Here is a 19,313-nt window from a genome sequence, read left to right on the forward strand (position 1 = left end):
ATAGCTGGGAAGCCAACATGGCATTCAGGGACCCAAGTCTTCGTTCAAAGTTACTATACTGAGGTGGCCCCACTCACCCCCAACTCAGCAGCTCCAAATCACAGAAGACCACAGTTGAAAGCTCCAGGAAAACTGTCTGTGAGGAGTACTGCTAAAGGCATAAAGTCAGTCTGCCAAGATGGAGGCGAAAAGGGATTCTAAAGTCGTTCAAGACATTCAGAAGCACAAGGCTGTCCTCTCCTCCTTCCAAAGCAAGTTCTTTATTGTCCAACCAATCAACAATTGTTTAATGAGGCCTAGCACTGTACTAGGTACATTGTACTAAGCATAAATACAAAAGGGTAAGACACAGTCCCTGCCAGTTTGAGGCGTACAACATAAATATTTCTCAGGAATTACTCCGTGGTTAAAAATCAAATCTGGACTTGGATACCAGTATTGCAATGAACATTCTTTCAAGTCAATATTTTAAAGAAAAACATTACACCCCACATTTAACATGGTATGAAACTTCTTCCTAGTAATATCAACTTCATTGTTATCAATAAACAAGGTTTACTTTTGTTAAAATTCACCTTACATTCCCCTCCTCTGTAATTTGAATAAGCATTTTTCTTGAAAAAGGAATTTTCAAAGGTAAAGTAGGGGAAGCACGTAGGTACACATCTGGCCAACAGCTGTCGGCACAAACGAGCTCTAGACTGACTACCGTGTGAAACCAAGCTCATCCCCAGGCGTTCCTATGAATATTTTGAAGACAACATAAAGCACGTCTCCACGTAGGACATTATTGCCATCCAGAAGAGGGAGTCAGCGCCGTGGAGAGCGGTCAGGATTAGATACTTTTCATAGCAAAATTTAGCACCAACTCGGGCAGTAACAGGGGTTGCTGGGAATTTCGTCTCCAAAATGAACCTCCCAATCCTCTCTCTCTCTCAGAACTCACAGGTGTGTGGCTCTGGGAACATAAACTAATCGAAACCCCAAGTTGAACGGAGACAACTGAACTTGGTGACGATTCCATCCCAGGAGTAAACCTCCTGCCTCGAGCACAGAACATTCAGCACAGAGCAGAGAAGTGGGAGCAGCAGTCTCAGGAGCCTGAAACCCGAGATGGTGATACAAGGACACACACACGACCCTCACCTCGCTTCCGTAACCCGGCCCTGCGCTTGACTACGTGGCCCCAGTGAAGAGCCTTGGCCTCACGTGGGGTTACTTACCCCAAACGGTCTCCATTTGAGAAATAAGAGGCAAACAGGGAAAGGAACTAGCATGAGGAAAGGACTGGATGATTTTCTAGTGCTACGGAATCTTGACAGTCTAATGAAAAAGATCTCGAGTTCCTTTAAATAAAGCACATTAAACCAGGAAGAACATAACTTAAGGGAGAAGTTCAAATCGAATTCAGCCCTGCGGCAAGCGGGTGCCTTTTCTCTTGAGGATCCTTTGCTTTAAAGCACTGAACAGTGAGTTGCTAGCTCCAGCAGTGATGGGGAAGAATGATGGGTCCTTCCTCTTTGACAAAAGGCCACCGAAATCTAACAGGACTCAGGCAGGCGGAGCCGCCAGACCCAGGACGGTAGGACTGCACTTGGGCCCCACCCCAGCTCTCCTCCTCCCGCCCACTGGGCCTCTCGGGGTCTCGAGCACCAGGAAAGCCCTCTGGACCCCTCCATCACCGGCTAAGCTGACCCTCAGAACTCCCGAAATGGAAGGTGGCACTGACAATGTGACACTGGTTCTTCTTCAAATGTAAGCCTGGTTTTCTTGTAGCGCGTCTAAGGCACAGCGTGAGAAAGCTGCTCCCACTCCCAGCCGCACACCCACCCTCGGCTCCGCACACGCACACACGCACACAGAAGAGGCCAGCTGACTCTGCCACAATGCACGGGGAACGGAGCGCTTCCGATCACTTCTGCGTTTTGAGCTGGTTGGAGAGCCAGTCCAGGCCTTCGTAAAGCCCATCTCCGCTGGTGGCACAAGTGGCCTGAATGTACCAGTTTCTCTGGCGGAGGGAATGTAAGCCGAGCTTGTCTGTTATTTCTGCTGCATTCATCGCATTGGGAAGATCCTTGGAAAAGAAAATTCAAAAGTCCGTTTATGATGCATTTATGTAATGAAATATTATGTTCTTCTAGAACCTAAGTCATAGTCTTAGCGGATCCTCAATTTCTCTCTCTCTGTCTGACCTCTCTACTTCACATCAGGAAACCCACTGGCTCTGCCATCAAAGCAATGCAGGATCTGACCACTTCTCACCACCTCCACAGCCACCCACCCGCTCCCACCACCACCATTTCTAACTTGGGGAACTGACATAACTTCCGAGCTGATCTCCTTGCTCCTGTGCTCGTGCCCCTCGAGTCTATTCTCAAGCCAGTGGTCAGTGAAAGTCAGAGCAAGTCATTCTTTCAAAGCCCTGCAGCAGATCCCTCTCTCTCAAGGGAAGAGCCGGCGTCCTCACGGTGGTCTGCAAGGCCGTCGGCCCCGAGCCCCAGGACCCCTCCCTAATTGTCCTGCTTCATCTTTTCAAATGCAGCACTCACCACATGTGACTATTATAAAATGGACTTATTTGGTATGTTGATAACTTATTATCTGTCTCTAACTAGAACGCAAACTTTACAAGGACAGAATTTCTATCTTGTCGTCTGATATATTCCAAGTTCCTAGAACTGTGCCTGGCACGTAGTAAGGTAGCTCCAGAGATACTGCTAGGGAATGACATCAAAATATGCTAAGTGAAAAAGCAGGTGCATCTCCAGAACGTACATATGAATACAATCATATAACAGCTTACACAGGCGTAGAAAGTTGTAGCTCTGAAAACAGGTGGAAGAAATTTAACAATATTATTTTACCCTGAAGAGTGAGGCTGAGTATTTCACTTGGTATTCTGAACTGCTGGCACATTTACACCACGGGCATGTTCTGCTTTTATCATTAACAGACCAAGTGTCATTTTCTTTTTGAAAGCCCATTATGTTCACAAGTGAAATTCTGGACTGGCATCGAACCTAACAGTAGGGTAAAGACTGAGCGAATGATGGTCCAGCCTCCATTTAAAATCATGTTTACAGGGGCACCGGGGCGGCTCAGTCGGTTAAGCAGCCGACTCAATCTCAGCTCAGGTCTGGATCTCAGGGTCATGAGTTCAAGCCCTGTGTTGGGTCTCCGTGCTGGGTGTGGAGCCTACTTAAAAAATATCCTAATAAAATAAAATATAAAATAACGTAACATAAAACAAAATAAAATCATGTTTACAAAGAGCTGGAGGGCAAGAGAAAATGCCTTCGCTAAATCTGAAGTGACAAACAGGATGCAGGCCTGTCAGAAGAGCAGGAGCTCAGTCACATAACGGATGAAGGAGAAAGCAGAAGCAAACACATCACAACCCGACTGAGGTCATCTCAGGCTGGTACATTCCACGACGCTCCCTTCTTTTCCAAGCTTCATTCCGCTTTGAATCCCAAGGCGGGACAGCTCTACACTCCCCCCCCCCCTTCCTTTACTGCTTTCCACTACATTTATGTAGAAGCCCCTTCTCCTCCTTGACAGAAGACCCCATATGATGCAACCATCGCCTCCCTCACCACCCCCGCCCCCTCTTTTCCAGCTGCACTGGCTGCCTTGCTATTTCTAGCCCCACTCGGCTCCCTTCCTGCTGGCCTTCAGGTCTGCTCAGATGTCATTTTCTCATGTACTGACTGACTCTCCTGCCACTAGAATGTAAACTCCATGAGCACAGGGATTTTTTGTCTGTCTTGCTGCTCACTGCTACGTCACCAATACCTAAAACAATGCCTGGATCTTAGCAGATGCTCAATTCTATTTGTTGAGTGAATGAACAGAAGACATAAGCTCAAAAGGAGGTGGGGGGGTGGTGCTTGGCTGGCTTAGTCGGTAGAACATGTGGCTCTTGATCTCGGGGTCGTGAGTTCAAGCCCCATGTTGGGCCTAGAACTTACTTTAAAAAAAAAAAAAGGGAGGTGGAGGGAAAGGTTATGGTAGGGACTGGAGAGAGGGAGGCAGACATCTGATTTAAATATCTATATTTTTAAGTGAACACCTGGCAGCAATTTCGGTCCCAGTATTCAGAAAGCCAACAATATACCTGTTTATTTACAAACACCAATAAGACTGCATCTCTGAGCTCATCTTCTGCTAACATTCTGGTTAGTTCTTCTCGGGCCTCATTGACTCGCTCTCTGTCATTACTGTCGACCACAAAAATCAGACCTGGAAAGAAATCACAAGTGTGTTGGTGATCTGAACCTGGAAAGGGCAAGTGTTTACACGTCCTTACAGCTTCTTCCTACCTCTGTGTATAGTTTCACTGAAAGCAGTCAGTTAAGGAAGAACGTCTACTCTCCAGAATTAGGGAGCCTGCCGCGCACACTGCACTGGCCTATCTTTTCGGAAGCATCCAGGCCTTCCCCAGCTTAACAGAAGAAAGAATATAGAGAAAAGGTTAGGCTCCTGCTTAATCACTTCACTTCTACATCCTGTTTACATAACGAAGTCCCAATAAAAACCAGGGACATCGAAGTTCAGGTAAGTGTCCCGGTTGGCAATACTCTGTAGTCGTCATGCATCAGGGTGCTGGAGGTGGCGCATCCTGACACCACGCGGAAAGGACAATGTTCTGGGGACCCTCACATTTACAGCAGGTGTCTGAAGGGAGTCTTGTGCCCCTCACCTGTGACGTCTGGCCCAACTCCAGGACGTTGCTGTTGGGAAATCTTTGCAGGATCCCATACTAGACATCAGAGAATCCTCAGGAAGCAAGAGACAGGTCGAAGAAAGATAGCACCACACTGAGTCTAAGCCAAGCTGGTTGAACTCTGCACAGGCGGGGTTGCTGCTACACTGGCTGGGCCAGGACGATCACCAGAGGACTCCCCAGGGGGAAATCCAACATACACCCAAATACAGACTGGGGAAGACCCTCTCAGCAGTAGTCCCTGCGGCAATAATGATCGTAAGAACTTGGTGGTTAGCTGACAGTAAGCCCTCTGTGCGACAAAAATTGAAGCGGCTGCCAGAACTCCTAGGCTGTATCAAGAGCAGTGATGGCAGCTCAGTTTCTAGGATATGGGCGAGAAAAAGCCTTCTCCGTCGCCCGGCAGTCAGAACATCCTGCGAATATTACGTGGTCGCTGCTGGGCCCCACACTCTGAAACACAGGCAACCTGGAAGGATTCGAAGAATGACTAGGATGGTAAAGGAATGAGATACCATGCCAGACGAAAAAGAACTGATATGCTGGGGGTATTTTATCGAGACAAAAGACTCATTGGAGGGATTGACAGCTGTCCTTATATATCTAAAGAGCTATGCCATAAAGAGAGGTCGCACTTGTCTTAGATAGCTCTGGTTGTACATTGGAAATCAGTGGGTACAAGCTACAGGAAGTCGACAGATAGAGTCAACAGAACTGAAGATGCAATGGGCTGCCTCAGGACGCAACTCCGTCACTGGAGACACGTGTGCCCAGCTTCAGCCACCACTTGTGGGGACACTGCCGAAGGGACCGTCCTGGTAGGAGAAATGTAGTAGCCAAGATGTAGGCAAGACGTCCTCTTGGCTCCTTGGGACACTGGGATTTCACAGCTATGTCTGGGAGGGAAACATCGATGCCAGCCCTCCCCGCCTTCCCTCCCGCCTCCTCGGCCCACCCACCAGCTGCCCGACCAGCTCTGCAGCAGCCAACCGCGGCGGACACGAGCTCCCACGGCTACTGAGTGTTTGGGGACTGCATGCGCGTCAAAGTCACGTCTGTTGTATCACATCAGATTTAAAAAATCTTTCCACATGAGAACTAATGGACCATTTTATGCACTCTATATAATATAATCAACTAAGAAATCACATATAAACAAGCTCAAATTTCAATCTATACAAGTGAAGCCTAAGTGAACCCACAGTTAAGTGTCTTCATGGACAGCTAAAAGCTATCATTAAGTCTGTCATACTCAATGTACTGATGAAAAAATTTTAAATTAAAAAAGACAGCTTGACCTTTGAGAAGCTGGCAGGAGAAATAGGGGCAGCATCCAAGCCTACTCCTGGCTGCGATGTCTGGACCCACCGCAGACAGCAAATCCACTCTCCCAGCAGTCCCCATTTGCTAGCTTCACGAAGAGTTAACTGCCTCCCCCCCCAACAGGGTCCTAGATCATAGCCAGGCGGCCACCATCACAGCAAATTACTGAAGTCCCACAAAACTGGGCTTGTTATGAATAGAAGATTGAAAACAAAAAGGCATTTCAACTTGGTGATGAAGGTGACATTACATCGAGCAGGCAAAAGGACTCCTGCCAGAGAATGAGGAAGTAAAACCTCTCACAATTTGGGCTCGGTGATGGTTAATTTTATGCGTCTGCTTGACTGGGCCACGGGGTGCCCAGACATTCCGTAAAACATTACTCTGGGTGTGTCTGTGAGGGTGCTTCCGGCTGAGGTTAAGAAAGTTTGCATCAGTAGACTGAGTAAAGCAGACCGCCCTTCCCAGCGTGCCAGGGGCCTCTCCAATCCACGGAAGGCCTGAAGAGAGCACAAGATGAGCAGAGAGAAGTCTCTGCCCTCGGACTGGACCGTCCACCTTCGGCTCTGCCGGCTCCCCTGCCTGCCAAATGGAGATCCTGGGACTGCTCAGCCTCCGTAACCATGTGAGCCAATTCCTTACAATAAATCTGATACATATATGTGTCTAGATCTCCATCCATCGTTGGTTCTGTTTTCTCTGGAGAAACCAGACTAATAGAGGCTCCCACCTGAGTGCCTACTATCTTCCAACCACAGAACTAAACATTTTACAAAAGCCATCTCATTTAAGCCAAATCATCCAACACAGCAGGTACTGCCTCTGTTTTATAGATAAGGAAACGGAGACAGAAAGAATAACTTTCCCAAGGTTTCACAGCAGAGCTGTGGTTCAAACCGATGCTTTCTCGTTTTATTAACTAACAAGGAACTGCAGTAGTCTGGCCAAAATGGCAAGTGCCAAGCCAAGACAGACAAACACTCCAGGTATCAAAAGTACGGTCTGCAGTGGACTGAAACACAAAGACACAAAAATCTAAGAGTCATCATGGAAGTTGCTAGGGTATCAAGCTGTTTGTCGGAAGATTAATAAAGGGAAAGAATTAAGCACTTTTTCTGCCTTTGTTATATACACTATATTTCAAAGAAACAAGTATCTGATGAAGGAATTCTTTGTTTAGAAGGATTTCAGCTAAAAAATACAGATTAAATGACAAGATCTAGAAAAACCACCGTTCTGTAACTCTAATGAAATAACAGACCTAGGTCATAGTCTTCCATGAATGCTCAAATCAGTAGGTGAAAGGGAACTTTATTTTGGGAGAATTAGGCTGATACCATCTGAACTCACTCAGCATCCCGAAAAGTGTGACGGCCAAACTTCTGTGTTAGGATGTGACACAAGAGGAATCCACAGCAGCACTTGTGAGGTGTTCTTGTCACCAAAATGAACCAGAACTTAATTAAGCCTCTAGAACCCCCACTTTACAAGATATCCAAAGACAAACAAGTAACATCACAACAATCAGCCAAATCCAGAATATGGGATAAATATCTAACAAAAACAATGGCACAGAAACAAAGTGTTTCTGGAGAGGAACTGTTGTAGAATAAGAGACGAAAGGGACAGAACAATGAAATGCGGTGTGTGACCTTTGGTTTCTGACGCAGACAAATCTAATACGGAAAGGACATATTTGATACAACTGGAGAAACTCGATTAAGGACTGGGTATTTGGCATGAAAGAATTAATATTAAATTTGGGGGCGTGTTTATGACATGGAGATTATGTTCAGAAAAAAAGGCTTTATCAGTTTGAAATGAAAACTGAAGGATATTTGAGCAGAAGGTCTCGTATAGCCTGTCTGGGATTTGCTAGAACATACTCCGGGCAAAACACTGGTAACTGTGGAAGCTGGGCAACGAGCACAGGGGCTTCATTATGTAGCCTCTCCGTCCTTGTATTTGATTTGATTTTTCTAATAATGAAAACTTAAAAAAAAAGATAAATGCACTACTTTGAGGAAAAATAATCCAATCCAGAGACAAAAACCACAAACCAAGCAAAGTGCTGCAACAATGATCTAAAATCTAAAGGGCCAGCTGGTGTGAGCCCTGGCTCTGACGAGACCAACGAACACAAGTCTTTACCATGAAATGCATGCCATGCTACCACCACCCGTTGTAGAATGTTCAAAATTAAGACTCCAAATAAGTTCTAAAGGAAGCGTGGAGATGCCATCTGGTTATGATTCTACAGGAGAATCAGGGTGTAAAAACTAGAAGTTTATGGATACTTTGAGAGGCAATATTCTGTACGGTAGCATTGATCCAACACAAAATCCACGGGCAAAAACCTCAAGTGGATTGATAGGGGAGTGGACCCATTAAAACGCCAACTTTTAAGAAACCAGTGATAAGGGGACGCCTGGGTGGTTCAGTCGGTTAAGCGTCTGCCTTTAGTTCAGGGACCTGGGATCGAGTCCTGCATCGGGCTCCTTGCTCCGTGGGGACCCTGCTTCTCCCTCTGCCTGCTGATCCCCCTGCTTGTGCTCACTCTCTCTCTCTGACAAATAAATAAACTCTTAAAAAAAAAATTAAAAAAACAAAACAAAACAAAACAAAAAACCCCAGAAACCAGTGATAAGGAAATAAGGTAATGATCTGGGATACACGTGTCGATTCACGCACTTCTAGAATAGCAGGGCAGCAGGGAGGCACCATGGCCACACAAGATGCTGGCATTTGAGGTTCCAGCCATGCCTGTTCCTCTCTTTCTCACCAGTGGCATGATTTTTAGATATTCTCAACAAGTTTAAAAGAGTTTATGAACTCAAATTCTCCCAAACCTGGTACTTCATCTGAGGCACATACAGCTCTCCATTAACCAAAAGACAAAATTCATCAGGATAGCCATTTTTAACTAGTCTGCATTAAGGGCAGTCTTCTGTGTAGCGCATTAATGCCCAAGTACTTTTCCTAAGGCAGGGACCATTTTCCAAAAAGAAACCTCCCCGGTAAGTGTAAGCGGGTCATCGGAAGAGAAGGAATGACGGGCAGTCCAAGGACAGCAGAGTACAAGGTTTTGCTTCACGCATCCATCTTTAGACACATTTAATACAAATGCATCCAAGGCCATAGACTGGACAATCTTTACCTTGGGTGTTCTGGAAATAATGTCGCCACAAAGGTCTGATTTTGTCCTGGCCACCAACATCCCAGACCGTGAAGCTGATATTTTTATATTCTACCGTTTCCACATTGAAACCTAAATTGCAAAGATAGAGAAAATTTTTAATGAAGACTTCTGTTGAACAATTCAAATGAATTTCAGCTAACATTTGGACAGTACTTTTAATTTACAAAGCAACTCTCTAGTCAAAGATCTTTAGCTTACAGGGGGCACCTGGCTGGCTCAGCCGGTACAGCATGCAACTCTTGATCTCGGGGTCTTGACTTCAAGGCCTACGTTGAGCTTACTTTAAAAGGAAAATCTCTCTTGCTTACAAAACACAGTATGTTAGTCAGCTTTGCTCTTCCATTCATCATGACGGGTGTCTCAAACCTCCTCTACTCTCTCCAACCTCACACGTGCCCTCTTTCTCTCAGCAGATCTTCCAGCATACTTCAGAGCAAACAGAAGCCATTAATGAGACTGACTTCCACCTCCCACCACACAGCATAGAAACCTACCTACATCTGTACCCATACTTTTTTCTCTCCCTCTTAGAAGAGAAGGGGGCAACTATCCAATGCCGATTCCATCCACCCATACAGTCTGGACCTCTCCGAAGTCTCCAATCTGTTCTTCTCAGCATGCTTAAGTCTTTACATCTTTCAAAAAAGCCCTTCCTTGACTCCACATCTTCACCTGCTATCACCCTCTATTTTCCCTATCAAAGCCAAACTTCTCTAAGAAGCTTAGCTACATTCACTGCACCCACCGTGTCACTTCTCACCCAAGAGCACCTTCTGCTTCACCGTATTACACAGCTGGCCTGGCCAAGGTGAGCAATGATCACCATGTCAATATATCCAACAGATGCTCTCCAGTTCTTGCACAATTTGATTTTCTGACACTACTGCTCACTCCCTCCTTGAAACTCTTCCCTGGTTTCCCGTTTCCTTGTACTTCCATGGCTGAACCTTGGTCTACTTAGTGAGCTCAACCACATTTAATCGATCCTTAAATGATGGAGCTCCTGTGATTCTGTCCTACGCCATCCAAGCTCCTCTTTCCACAGCCCCAGGAAGTAATCTCATTCACTCGTGGGGCTTCATTACCACCTCTGTGCTAACAACTCTCAAATTTACATTATCCCATCCCAGATCTCCTGAGCTTCAGGCTCATAATCCAACCTTCTATCCAACGTCTTTGATTAGATATCTCAAAGGCTGCAATAAGGTATTATGTCAAAACTGAAAATAAGATCCCCACCTCTCTAGAGGTGCCTGGGTGGCTCCACTGGTTGAGCGTCCGACTCAATCTCAGCTTAGGTCTTGATCTCAGGGTCATGAGTTCGAGCCCCACATTTCACTCCATGCGGGGCATGGAGCCTACTTAAAAAAAAAGATCCCTGGCCCTCTAAGTTGTTCCTCTCCTAGTTACCCCTGCACTGACTTCATCCCACAAGCTGGAAATTTGGGAGGAACTCTTTCACCCCTAAAAATCTTATTATCAAATCTTACCAATTCAACCTCCTCAATATCTAAAAGTCACCCTAACCCAAGAGATAGTCATTTCTAGCCTCAATTATTGAAGCGATCTAACTAATCTATCTGCAGCTAATCTTCCTCTCTCCATCCATTCACCATTTTCTAATCAAAACTCTCAAAACACACAATGTGGTTATATCACTTACCTACACATTGATGCTTCACTTAAATACTTAAAATAAGGGGGGAAAATAATCTCTCCTCGGCTTCCTTTGAGTCATGTCTTGTTTTAGCAAGGGGCACTCACTACATTGCAACAATCTCAATTCTTGCTAAATAAATGTATAAATTCAGTGCCATTCTAATCCTCAAGTGATGAGGGAAGGGAGGTGGGGCAGGAAACTTAGGAAAATGATTTTAAATGGAATCTGGAAAAATAAGCAAGTAAACGTAACCAGGAACTCTCTGAAAACAGATAACAAATTTGTAAAGATATTACCAAACCTTAGTAATACATGAAATGATTAAGTTCAAATGACTACAACAGGGAGATGTCTAGAAAAAGACACACATACTTATGAAAACTTAGTATATGAAAAAGAAGGCATTTAAAATCAGCAAGGATGGGGCACCCGGGTGGCTCAGTCAGTTAAGCGTCTGACTCTTGATTTTGGCTTGGGTCATGAGATCAGGGTCATGAGATCAAGCCCCGTGTCGGGCTCCATGCTTAGCACAGAGTCTGCTTTCCCTCTTCTCCTCCTCTGGCTCTCTCTCTCTAATAAGTAAATAAATAAAATCTAAAAAGAAATTAACATAAAATAATAAACAAAATCAACACGGAAAAACTATCCAATAAATGGGTGTGGACAACGGTCTACCCCTGCACAGGTCCAATACATATGTGGCTATTTGGATTTAATTAAAATTAAGTACAATTGGGGGAGCCTGACTGGCTCAGTCAGAAGAGCATGTGACTCTCTACCACAGGGTCGTGAGTTCAAACCCCATGTTGGGTGTAAAGATTACTTAAATAAAAAACTTAAAAAAAAAAAATTTTTTTTTAAAGATTTTATTTATTTATTCAACAGAGATAGAGACAGCCAGCGAGAGAGGTAACACAAGCAGGGGGAGTGGGAGAGGAAGAAGCAGACTCATAGCGGAGGAGTCTGATGTGGGGCTCGATCCCACAACGCCGAGATCACGCCCTGAGCCGAAGGCAGACGCTTAACCGCTGTGCCACCCAGGCGCCCCTAAAAAATTTTATTCACTCCTGGGTTTCAGCACCAAAAAAACAAAACAAAACAAAAACAAAAAACAGAAAAAAAAATTTTTTTAATAAAATTAAATTAAGTAAAATTAAAAAGTAAGGTCCTCAATCATACCAGCCACATTTCAAGTGTTCAAGAGCCACTGGTGGCTACAGCTACCACCTGGACAGCATAGACACAGAACACTTCCATCACTGTAGAATGTTCTATTGGACAACACTGGCCTACCATTTGAAAAATATAACTAAATCCCTACCTTACTCATAACAGAAAAATAAACTTCAAATAAATAAAATATTTCAATGTTTTTTAAAATAAAATAAAAATAACACAGAAAATTAGCAGCAGAAAATACCAGTGAATACTTTTATGACCTTGGAGTAAGGAAGACCTTTCTAAAAATGATACCAAAGCTAAAAAAAAGAAAAAAATTGGTGGGTGCCTGAGTGCCTCAGTCAGTTAAGTGTCTGCCTTTGGCTCAGGTTGTGATCTCAGGGTTGTGGGACGGAGCCCCACATGAGGCTCCACACTCATCAGGGAGACTGCTTGTCCCTCTACTCCTCCTCCTCCCACTCATACACTCTCTCTCTCTTTCTCTCAAATAAATAAATAAATAAATAAAATCTTTTAAAAAATTTTTGGTAAATTTGACTGCCTAAAATTCTATATGGCAAAACACAGAAAAAAATGAGGTTGAAATACAACTGACTAGAAAGTTAACAGATGACAAGAGTTGTTCCTGACCCATGATGTACTTCTTCAAATTGTTAAGAGACCTATAAACATGCCAACAAAAAGAAAAAACAATAGAACCAAATTAAAATCAAGACATGGATTGGAGTGCCTGGCTGAGTTCAAGACCCACGTTGGACATGGAGACTACTTAAAAAATAAATAAATAAGGGGCACCCAGGTGGCTCAGTCAGTTAAGCGTCCGACTCTTGATTTTGGCTCAGGTCATGATCTCAGGATTGTGGGACTGAGTCTCACAACGGGCTCTGTGCTCAGCGGGGAGTCTGCTTGAGATTCTCTCGCCCCCTCTCGCTGCCCCTCCCCTGGCACACGCACACATGCTCTCTCTCACTCTCTCAAATAAAAGCTTAAAAAACCTAACTAAATAAAATTGAGTCATAGAACAAACATAAACAGCCAATGGATATTTGACTATATTCACTTACAATAAAAGAGATCCCAATAAAAATCAGTGGTTTTTTCCTCCAACAGATTGGCAAATTCCCTGGAGAAATGAACACTTTTTAACAGCTGGTGACACAACCTTTTTGGAGAGAAGTTTGGCAATGTGTACCCACATTTTAAATGTACATAAGTTTGCTGGTTTTGGGGTTTTTTTCGTTTAGTTTTTTTTTTTTTTTTTAAGTAAACTCTATGCCAATGTGCAGCTTAACCTCACAACCCCGAGATCAAGAGTCACATGCTCTATGGACTGTGCCAGCCAGGTGCCCCTAAATGTACATTAGTTTTAACATAGCAATCCTTCTCCAGCAATTACTGCCAGAAGTAAAGTACATGTTTGCAAAAATGTTAAAGATGCTTACTTCAGCATCATTTACAAAGAACCACTGCAAATAACTGAATCAACCATCAATGGATATTCATTAAAAATATAGCCACATAATGGAATATTATCCAGTTACTAAAATCTGATGTTAATCTGTATCAGTTGTTATTTAAGCCCCAAAACTTAGTGACTTAGAATAATGATTCTGCCTCCACCCCCAATAATTCTGTGAGTTGCCTGGGCTTCAGCTATGGAGTCCCTTGAGGGGTGGACTGGGCCCCTCTCTCTCCAGGTTGTCTTTTCATTCTCAAGGAACACTTAGCATCCTGTTATGGTGGTGGCAGTATTCCAGAAGTACAAGCCTCAAGGTACAAACACTTATTCAATCTTTGTTTGAATGACACTTGCTGATGTTCCCTCGGCCAGAGCAAGCCATGTGGCCAAGCTCAGCATCACTATAGAAGGGGACTGCCCATGGCGGTGGATACTGAGAGGGATGATTCACTGGGGGCCATTAATTTCACAATCTACAAGACTGGTATCCCATTCATTCACCAAATATTTACTGGACAGCTACTATGTGCCAGGCATTTTGCCAGGGGCTTGGGAACAATGGTGAAAACGACAGACTTGGTTCCTGCCCTTATCTACACGCTGCTGGAAGGAAGAGAAGCGGGCAAGCAATGGCAAATGGGTTGAGAATTACTAAGAAGTTTCGGTTACTACGGTAACTTTTAACAGGGGAAAACCAGTCTAGGCTATCAGGAAGGGTGTCCCTGAGAAATAATGGTTAAACTAAGACCAAAAGAATGAGCTGGCATTAGCTACAGAAAGGGGGAGGAGGCTAAGGAAAAAGACAGGAAAGCATTCCAAAGGGAGGAAATAATATAGAAAGAGATCCGAACATACTGTTTAATGCAAAGTAAGTTTGAAAACAGCATGCATATGATTTTACAAAGATGTTGGCCAAAATCTTAACAGTAGAGTGTTTTTTAACACTTGTTTATGTTTTGCTATATGTCTAGCATTATGGAAGCATGAATTATTTTTATAATTGGAGAAAACCAAGCAATTATGCTATTCTCATTTTGGACTAATAACATTCTTCTAAATTGTGGATGTGAATGTTTTCTCCTTCTCCAAATGCTGCAATCTCTGAAACTACTGCCCAAGTTGGAAGTTGATCATTTGGTTCCTGTGACTAATCCAACATTCAGAACACTACTGACTTCACATGTCATCCCAGGGGGGCCTATTCTCACTCAGGCGTTTGGATCTAGAGGCAGTTCAGAAGGCCAAGACTAAGTCCTATCAAAACCGCCTTTGCGAAATCCTTAAATGGCCCCCAAACACAGTGCTGGTTTGCGGGAATAACTCCACTGCCAGGTTCTCCAGCACTGGAACAAATCAGATTCCTCAGCTGGACACCAGCTCAAGGAACTGGCTTGAGCCAAAGTGAAGGAAATCACACTGCATGTTTAAACCCTAGGAACATACTTCCTGTGGACATGCTTCCACTTAGAAAGGCCAGCTGGAAGGAAGACAGGCTGAAGAGGCAATAGCAGATTCTCAGCTCCCATCTCAGGCCTAGGCATAACTGCCCTCCCTGTTTGTCTATTTAAGATTTTATTTTTAAGTAATCTCTACTCCCAACGTGGGGCTCGAACTCAAAATCCCCAGATCAAGAGTCACAAGCTCTGGGGCACCTGGGTGGCTCAATCAGTTAAGCATCAGAATCTTGGTTTCAGCTCAGGTCGTGATCTTGGGGTCCTGAGAGGCCCCGCGTTGGGCTCCGTGCTCAGTGTGAAGTCTGCTTGGGTTTCTCTCCCTTTCCCTCTGCTCCTCCCCCACAAAGCTTGCTCTCATTCTCTCCCTAAAATTAATCTTTAAAAAAAAAAAAAGAGTCACAAGCTCTACCGACTAGGCCAGCCAGGGACCCTTGTCCTCCCTGTTTTAATCATTATCTTTTTCTTTTTTGCCAAGCAGATAAGGTTAATTGTGCTTATCCTAAATGTGTCCCTTTGATTGCCCCATAAATTTAGCAATGGTCCTAGAGATGCCAGGGAGCAATTAGGAAATTCTATACTACCTACTTTGGGCCTCAAAAAGTTTATGCTCTTGGGGCAGACGAGATTTTAAAAGAAGTATTCAGCAATATAAAAGGCATGTAAATGTGTAACATACTAACTTGTAAACTGGTCTTGTCACAGGTCGTGAACATACCTATTGTAGGGATGGTAGTCACAATCTCTCCCAGTTTCAATTTATACAAGATGGTGGTTTTTCCGGCTGCATCCAAACCCACCATAAGAATCCGCATCTCTTTTTTCCCAAATAGACTTTTAAACAGTTTTTCAAAAACGTTCCCCATTGTGACTGAATTCTGTTACCTGAATGAAAAGAAAGGCAAGTCAAGCAACTGTTCTTTGCAGAGATAGAGAAACACCATACATAAAACACAGGGCTCTATTAAAGGTGACTCCTAGTAAAAAAAATTAAACAATCTTAAGTATAATTTGGCCAAGAAGGAGTAGTGTGTCGTTTTCAAAGGGAAATTCAACTAAGCCTTTTGATGCCTTGTCAGAAAACTCTTCTTTATCCCTGCAGCATCCAAGTGGGGTAAGTGGAAACATAGTCTCAATGGCCTAACCACTATGGCAGCAGGCTTTGGTCAGCCTACGCATGGAAGCAATACCAAAACAAATACATCTAAACGCTCTTGAAATGAGAACTAATGAAGCAGGAAACCAGTTTATTTTACGGGATGTGAAGCAAAGTCCTTAAGGCAGGTTAAATATCAGTATCTCTTAGAAATTTAGTAGTGTCCTTTGGCTAACAAACAGTATCAACACCCAGAAAAGAACCTAAAACAATTTCAGAGGGGAGGAAATACAGCATTAAGACACCACACTGCTAACAGAGAAACTGACTACGAAAAGAGTTGAGCAGATCCCATAGCATCCAGTGTTGACCATCACCTACCTCTCAACCAATTTCTTTTAACATTTTATTGAAATGTAATTTACATACAGATAAAAACACACACAATAACCAGTTCAATGAAATGTCATGAACTAATCAAAATATGATTACCAGCAACCCAGATCTCTTTGTCTACCGTCCCAATCATTACCTCCCAAAAGGTAATCACTATATTAACTTCTAACAGCGTAAGTCTTCAATATTTTATTTTTTTAGAAGCGTGCATGATAGATTCTATAAAGAAAGGCAATAGTAAAGACAGACTAGCTTTGCAGAACTTTATTTTACGGTCTTTTAACACATCAGCCTATTTGAAGTGTAAGCCTGACATTCTGAAGACTTAAAAGTAGTCCTGTGTCTGCACCTCTAACCAAGCTCCTGAAAGTCTACAAAGATTCTTCAAAAATAAAAAAAAGTCCTTGCTCCAAACACTATGATTTTCCTTTTAAACTGCTAACCAGCGGTGCCTGGGTGGCTCAGTGGGTTAGGCACCAGACTCTTAATTTCCGCTCAGGTATTATCTCAGGGTGGTGAGATCCAGCCTGTCATCGGATTCTGCTGGGCGTGGAGCCTGCTTAAGATTTTCTCTCTCCCTCTTCCCCTCCTCAAAAAAACAAATAAACAAAACTAAATAAATAAATAAAACTGCTAACCAAATAAAAACTTTATTCCAGGGCAGAGCAGAGGGAAAATGCAACAAGGACAGCCAACTTCCCATTCATCTGGACCCTAGTGACCTCAAAGGGGAGGTCCAGATTCCAAAGGCCCAACGTCTGAAATTCAACGGTTTCCCACAGTAGCTTAACATGGATGTTGTCCAAGCATACACCGTTCCATTCTACAACCAGAGAAAAGAAGAGCATTTATCCCGTACATAAATGAAGTAAAAGTGAACTGCTACAAACGAAGAATGATGAATGCTTTAATCATTCATAGTAGGTCTGTATGTAAAGTATATAAACGTCCAGAGCACTGCAGCGGTCAAAATCTTGTTGGGCGACAAAACTAAAGACGCCTTGTCTTTGTTTCCGAAAAAAGACAAATCGCATAAATGAGAAAAACTGTAAGGAACGTGCTAGGGGTGGAGGAGGAAGGTCCTTCCCACTTAAATGTCCTTTGGGGCAAATACTCGTACTCGATCCCCCTCCTAACTACACACAGTACACTACCTAGGTTTTCCCTCCCGCTTCTCTATTCCTCTTCTTCCCACTCATCTGCTAGAGGCGCCCAAATCCCGCCGAGTCTCTGGAGACCTCTGGGGAAAAACGTCCCCGACCCCAGGGCCTCTTCGGCCCGCTCACCCTTCCCTGCCACGAGCACCAACTATCCATCAGGGATGTACGGCGGTGAGGCCCCCGAGGGCACTCACGGGAGCGGGTGTCCAAGGGGGCGTGCGCGGCGGGCGGGCGGGCACGCGCGCCGGGTCCTCGGGAAGAGCACCGAATGCCTTTTCTGCCAGCCCGCCAAGACGCTCCCTCTCGAGGTGCCGGCCCTCGGGAGAGAGGAGGACCACGGGTGGACGCGCCAAGCTTCCCTCGAGTCCCCGCAGCGCCGGCCCTACAGAGGGTGTAGAAGGGGCAGGGATCCCAACCCCTTTCCGCAGGCCAACTGCTGCTCTCTGGTTTCCCGCCCGCTGATGGTGCGGAAATCCAGCCAGGCCTGGATTTAACTGCTGCCGCCCCTTCTCCCCAGCCCGCTACTCACCTGCCACCACACTCAGCACGGTTACCCACACCACTGCCTTTCGGATTTCGGCTCCCTCTGCAAAATGGCGACCGGCGCAGGGGAGGGAACCGCAACCAACCAATCATCCACCGCCTCTTGGAGCTTTCGTACCAATGAGCTCGAAGTTCTGTGAGTGACGACATGTCTGGCCAATGCAAAGGACAATAAGAGCCTAGTCGCGAGGAGGCCCGCCCCTCGGCACCTAGGCGACGGCACGAAGCTCTGAAAATGCCGGGTTCATCTTCCAATGACAGCTCCCGGCGTCCCGGCAAGACACTCCCACAAGCCCCGCCCCAATGCCTCGCGCGACCAATCAGAAAGGTAAAAGGATTTTCGATTTGCTCCGCCAATAGACTCGGAAAAATCCCTAGGATTGAACTAACCCCGGGAGCATTCGAACCAACCGTGTGGGGGCATGTGGGCGGGGCCGAGTTCCTAGTGATATTTAAGGAAATTTGCCGCGGTTGAGCTAAAAGTAGAAACTAGTTTGGGGCGGTGTCCCATCTGGGAAATGCCCAGACATTGACACAGAAGTTAGGCTTAAGGAAAGTTTCCTACTCAGTCTAAAGCTAGACTGCAGCCCTGCCTCTGAACAGATTTTCAACAGTTGGATAAAATACTAGTCACCTGCACCTCTCAGATGTCACAGTATCGCAGACCTCTATCGCAGACCTCTCGATAACTCAGACCCCTTAAACGTCAATTTGGTTAGCCAAAAAGGTAACCAACTCCTGTAAATGGTACCTGAGATAATCAGAAAAATGAACACCTATTGAACACATACCACGTGGCATGAACTATGTGAAGGACTTTACCTGTATAATCATAGTGCCTTCTGAGTTAGAAACTACCTATTTCCACTTTACAAAGAGGAAAATTAAGTAGCTGAACAGAGATAAAAGCTTAGGTCTTAATCTCTACTACATACTTTCTGTCCCGGTCGCAGTGATTGTATATATGACAGTAAATATAGAAGAGGTTTTTCTACGTGACTCCTTAAAAAAATTTTCTGACGAAAAAAATTATACAAAGTAACTTTTAAAAAAGATTTTATTTATTTATTTATTTATTTATTTATTTATTTATTTGAGAGAGAGAGAGAGAGAAAGAGAAC

General features: G+C 44.4%; 1 protein-coding gene across 3 annotated transcripts; it reads right to left on the reverse strand.

The window, feature by feature from the left end:
* Positions 1-240: 240 nt before the first annotated feature.
* On the reverse strand, positions 241-18,283 carry LOC113265314 (ADP-ribosylation factor 2). 3 transcript variants are annotated; one of them, XM_026512580.4, is made up of 6 exons: positions 18,179-18,251; positions 17,128-17,312; positions 15,716-15,882; positions 9,207-9,317; positions 4,118-4,242; positions 241-2,074 (listed from the first exon to the last, which is right to left on the reverse strand). In XM_026512580.4, exons 3-6 carry the CDS (start codon positions 15,861-15,863, stop codon positions 1,913-1,915), a joined length of 546 nt encoding a protein of 181 aa, XP_026368365.1. In that variant the 5' UTR covers positions 15,864-15,882; positions 17,128-17,312; positions 18,179-18,251; the 3' UTR covers positions 241-1,912. The 3 variants fall into 3 exon arrangements, with proteins under 3 accessions (XP_026368365.1, XP_057174093.1, XP_026368364.1); XM_057318110.1 differs by having other exon boundaries at positions 17,844-18,232; XM_026512579.4 differs by lacking the exon at positions 17,128-17,312 and having other exon boundaries at positions 18,179-18,283.
* Between the last annotated feature and the right edge of the window lie 1,030 nt (positions 18,284-19,313).

This window comes from Ursus arctos, unplaced genomic scaffold, assembly GCF_023065955.2.
Source record: "Ursus arctos isolate Adak ecotype North America unplaced genomic scaffold, UrsArc2.0 scaffold_24, whole genome shotgun sequence".
Lineage (NCBI taxonomy): Eukaryota > Metazoa > Chordata > Mammalia > Carnivora > Ursidae > Ursus > Ursus arctos.

Excerpts from the sequence above, each read along its gene's own strand:
- LOC113265314 (XM_026512579.4), bottom strand. The coding sequence starts at position 15,863 with ATGGGGAACGTTTTTGAAAAACTGTTTAAAAGTCTATTTGGGAAAAAA. Across the intron at positions 4,243-9,206 it reads TTATTTCCAGAACACCCAAG|GTCTGATTTTTGTGGTCGAC; the intron begins GTAAAGATTGTC and ends ATTTCTTTCCAG. Across the intron at positions 2,075-4,117 it reads TGGTGTTTGTAAATAAACAG|GATCTTCCCAATGCGATGAA; the intron begins GTATATTGTTGG and ends TTCTTTTCCAAG.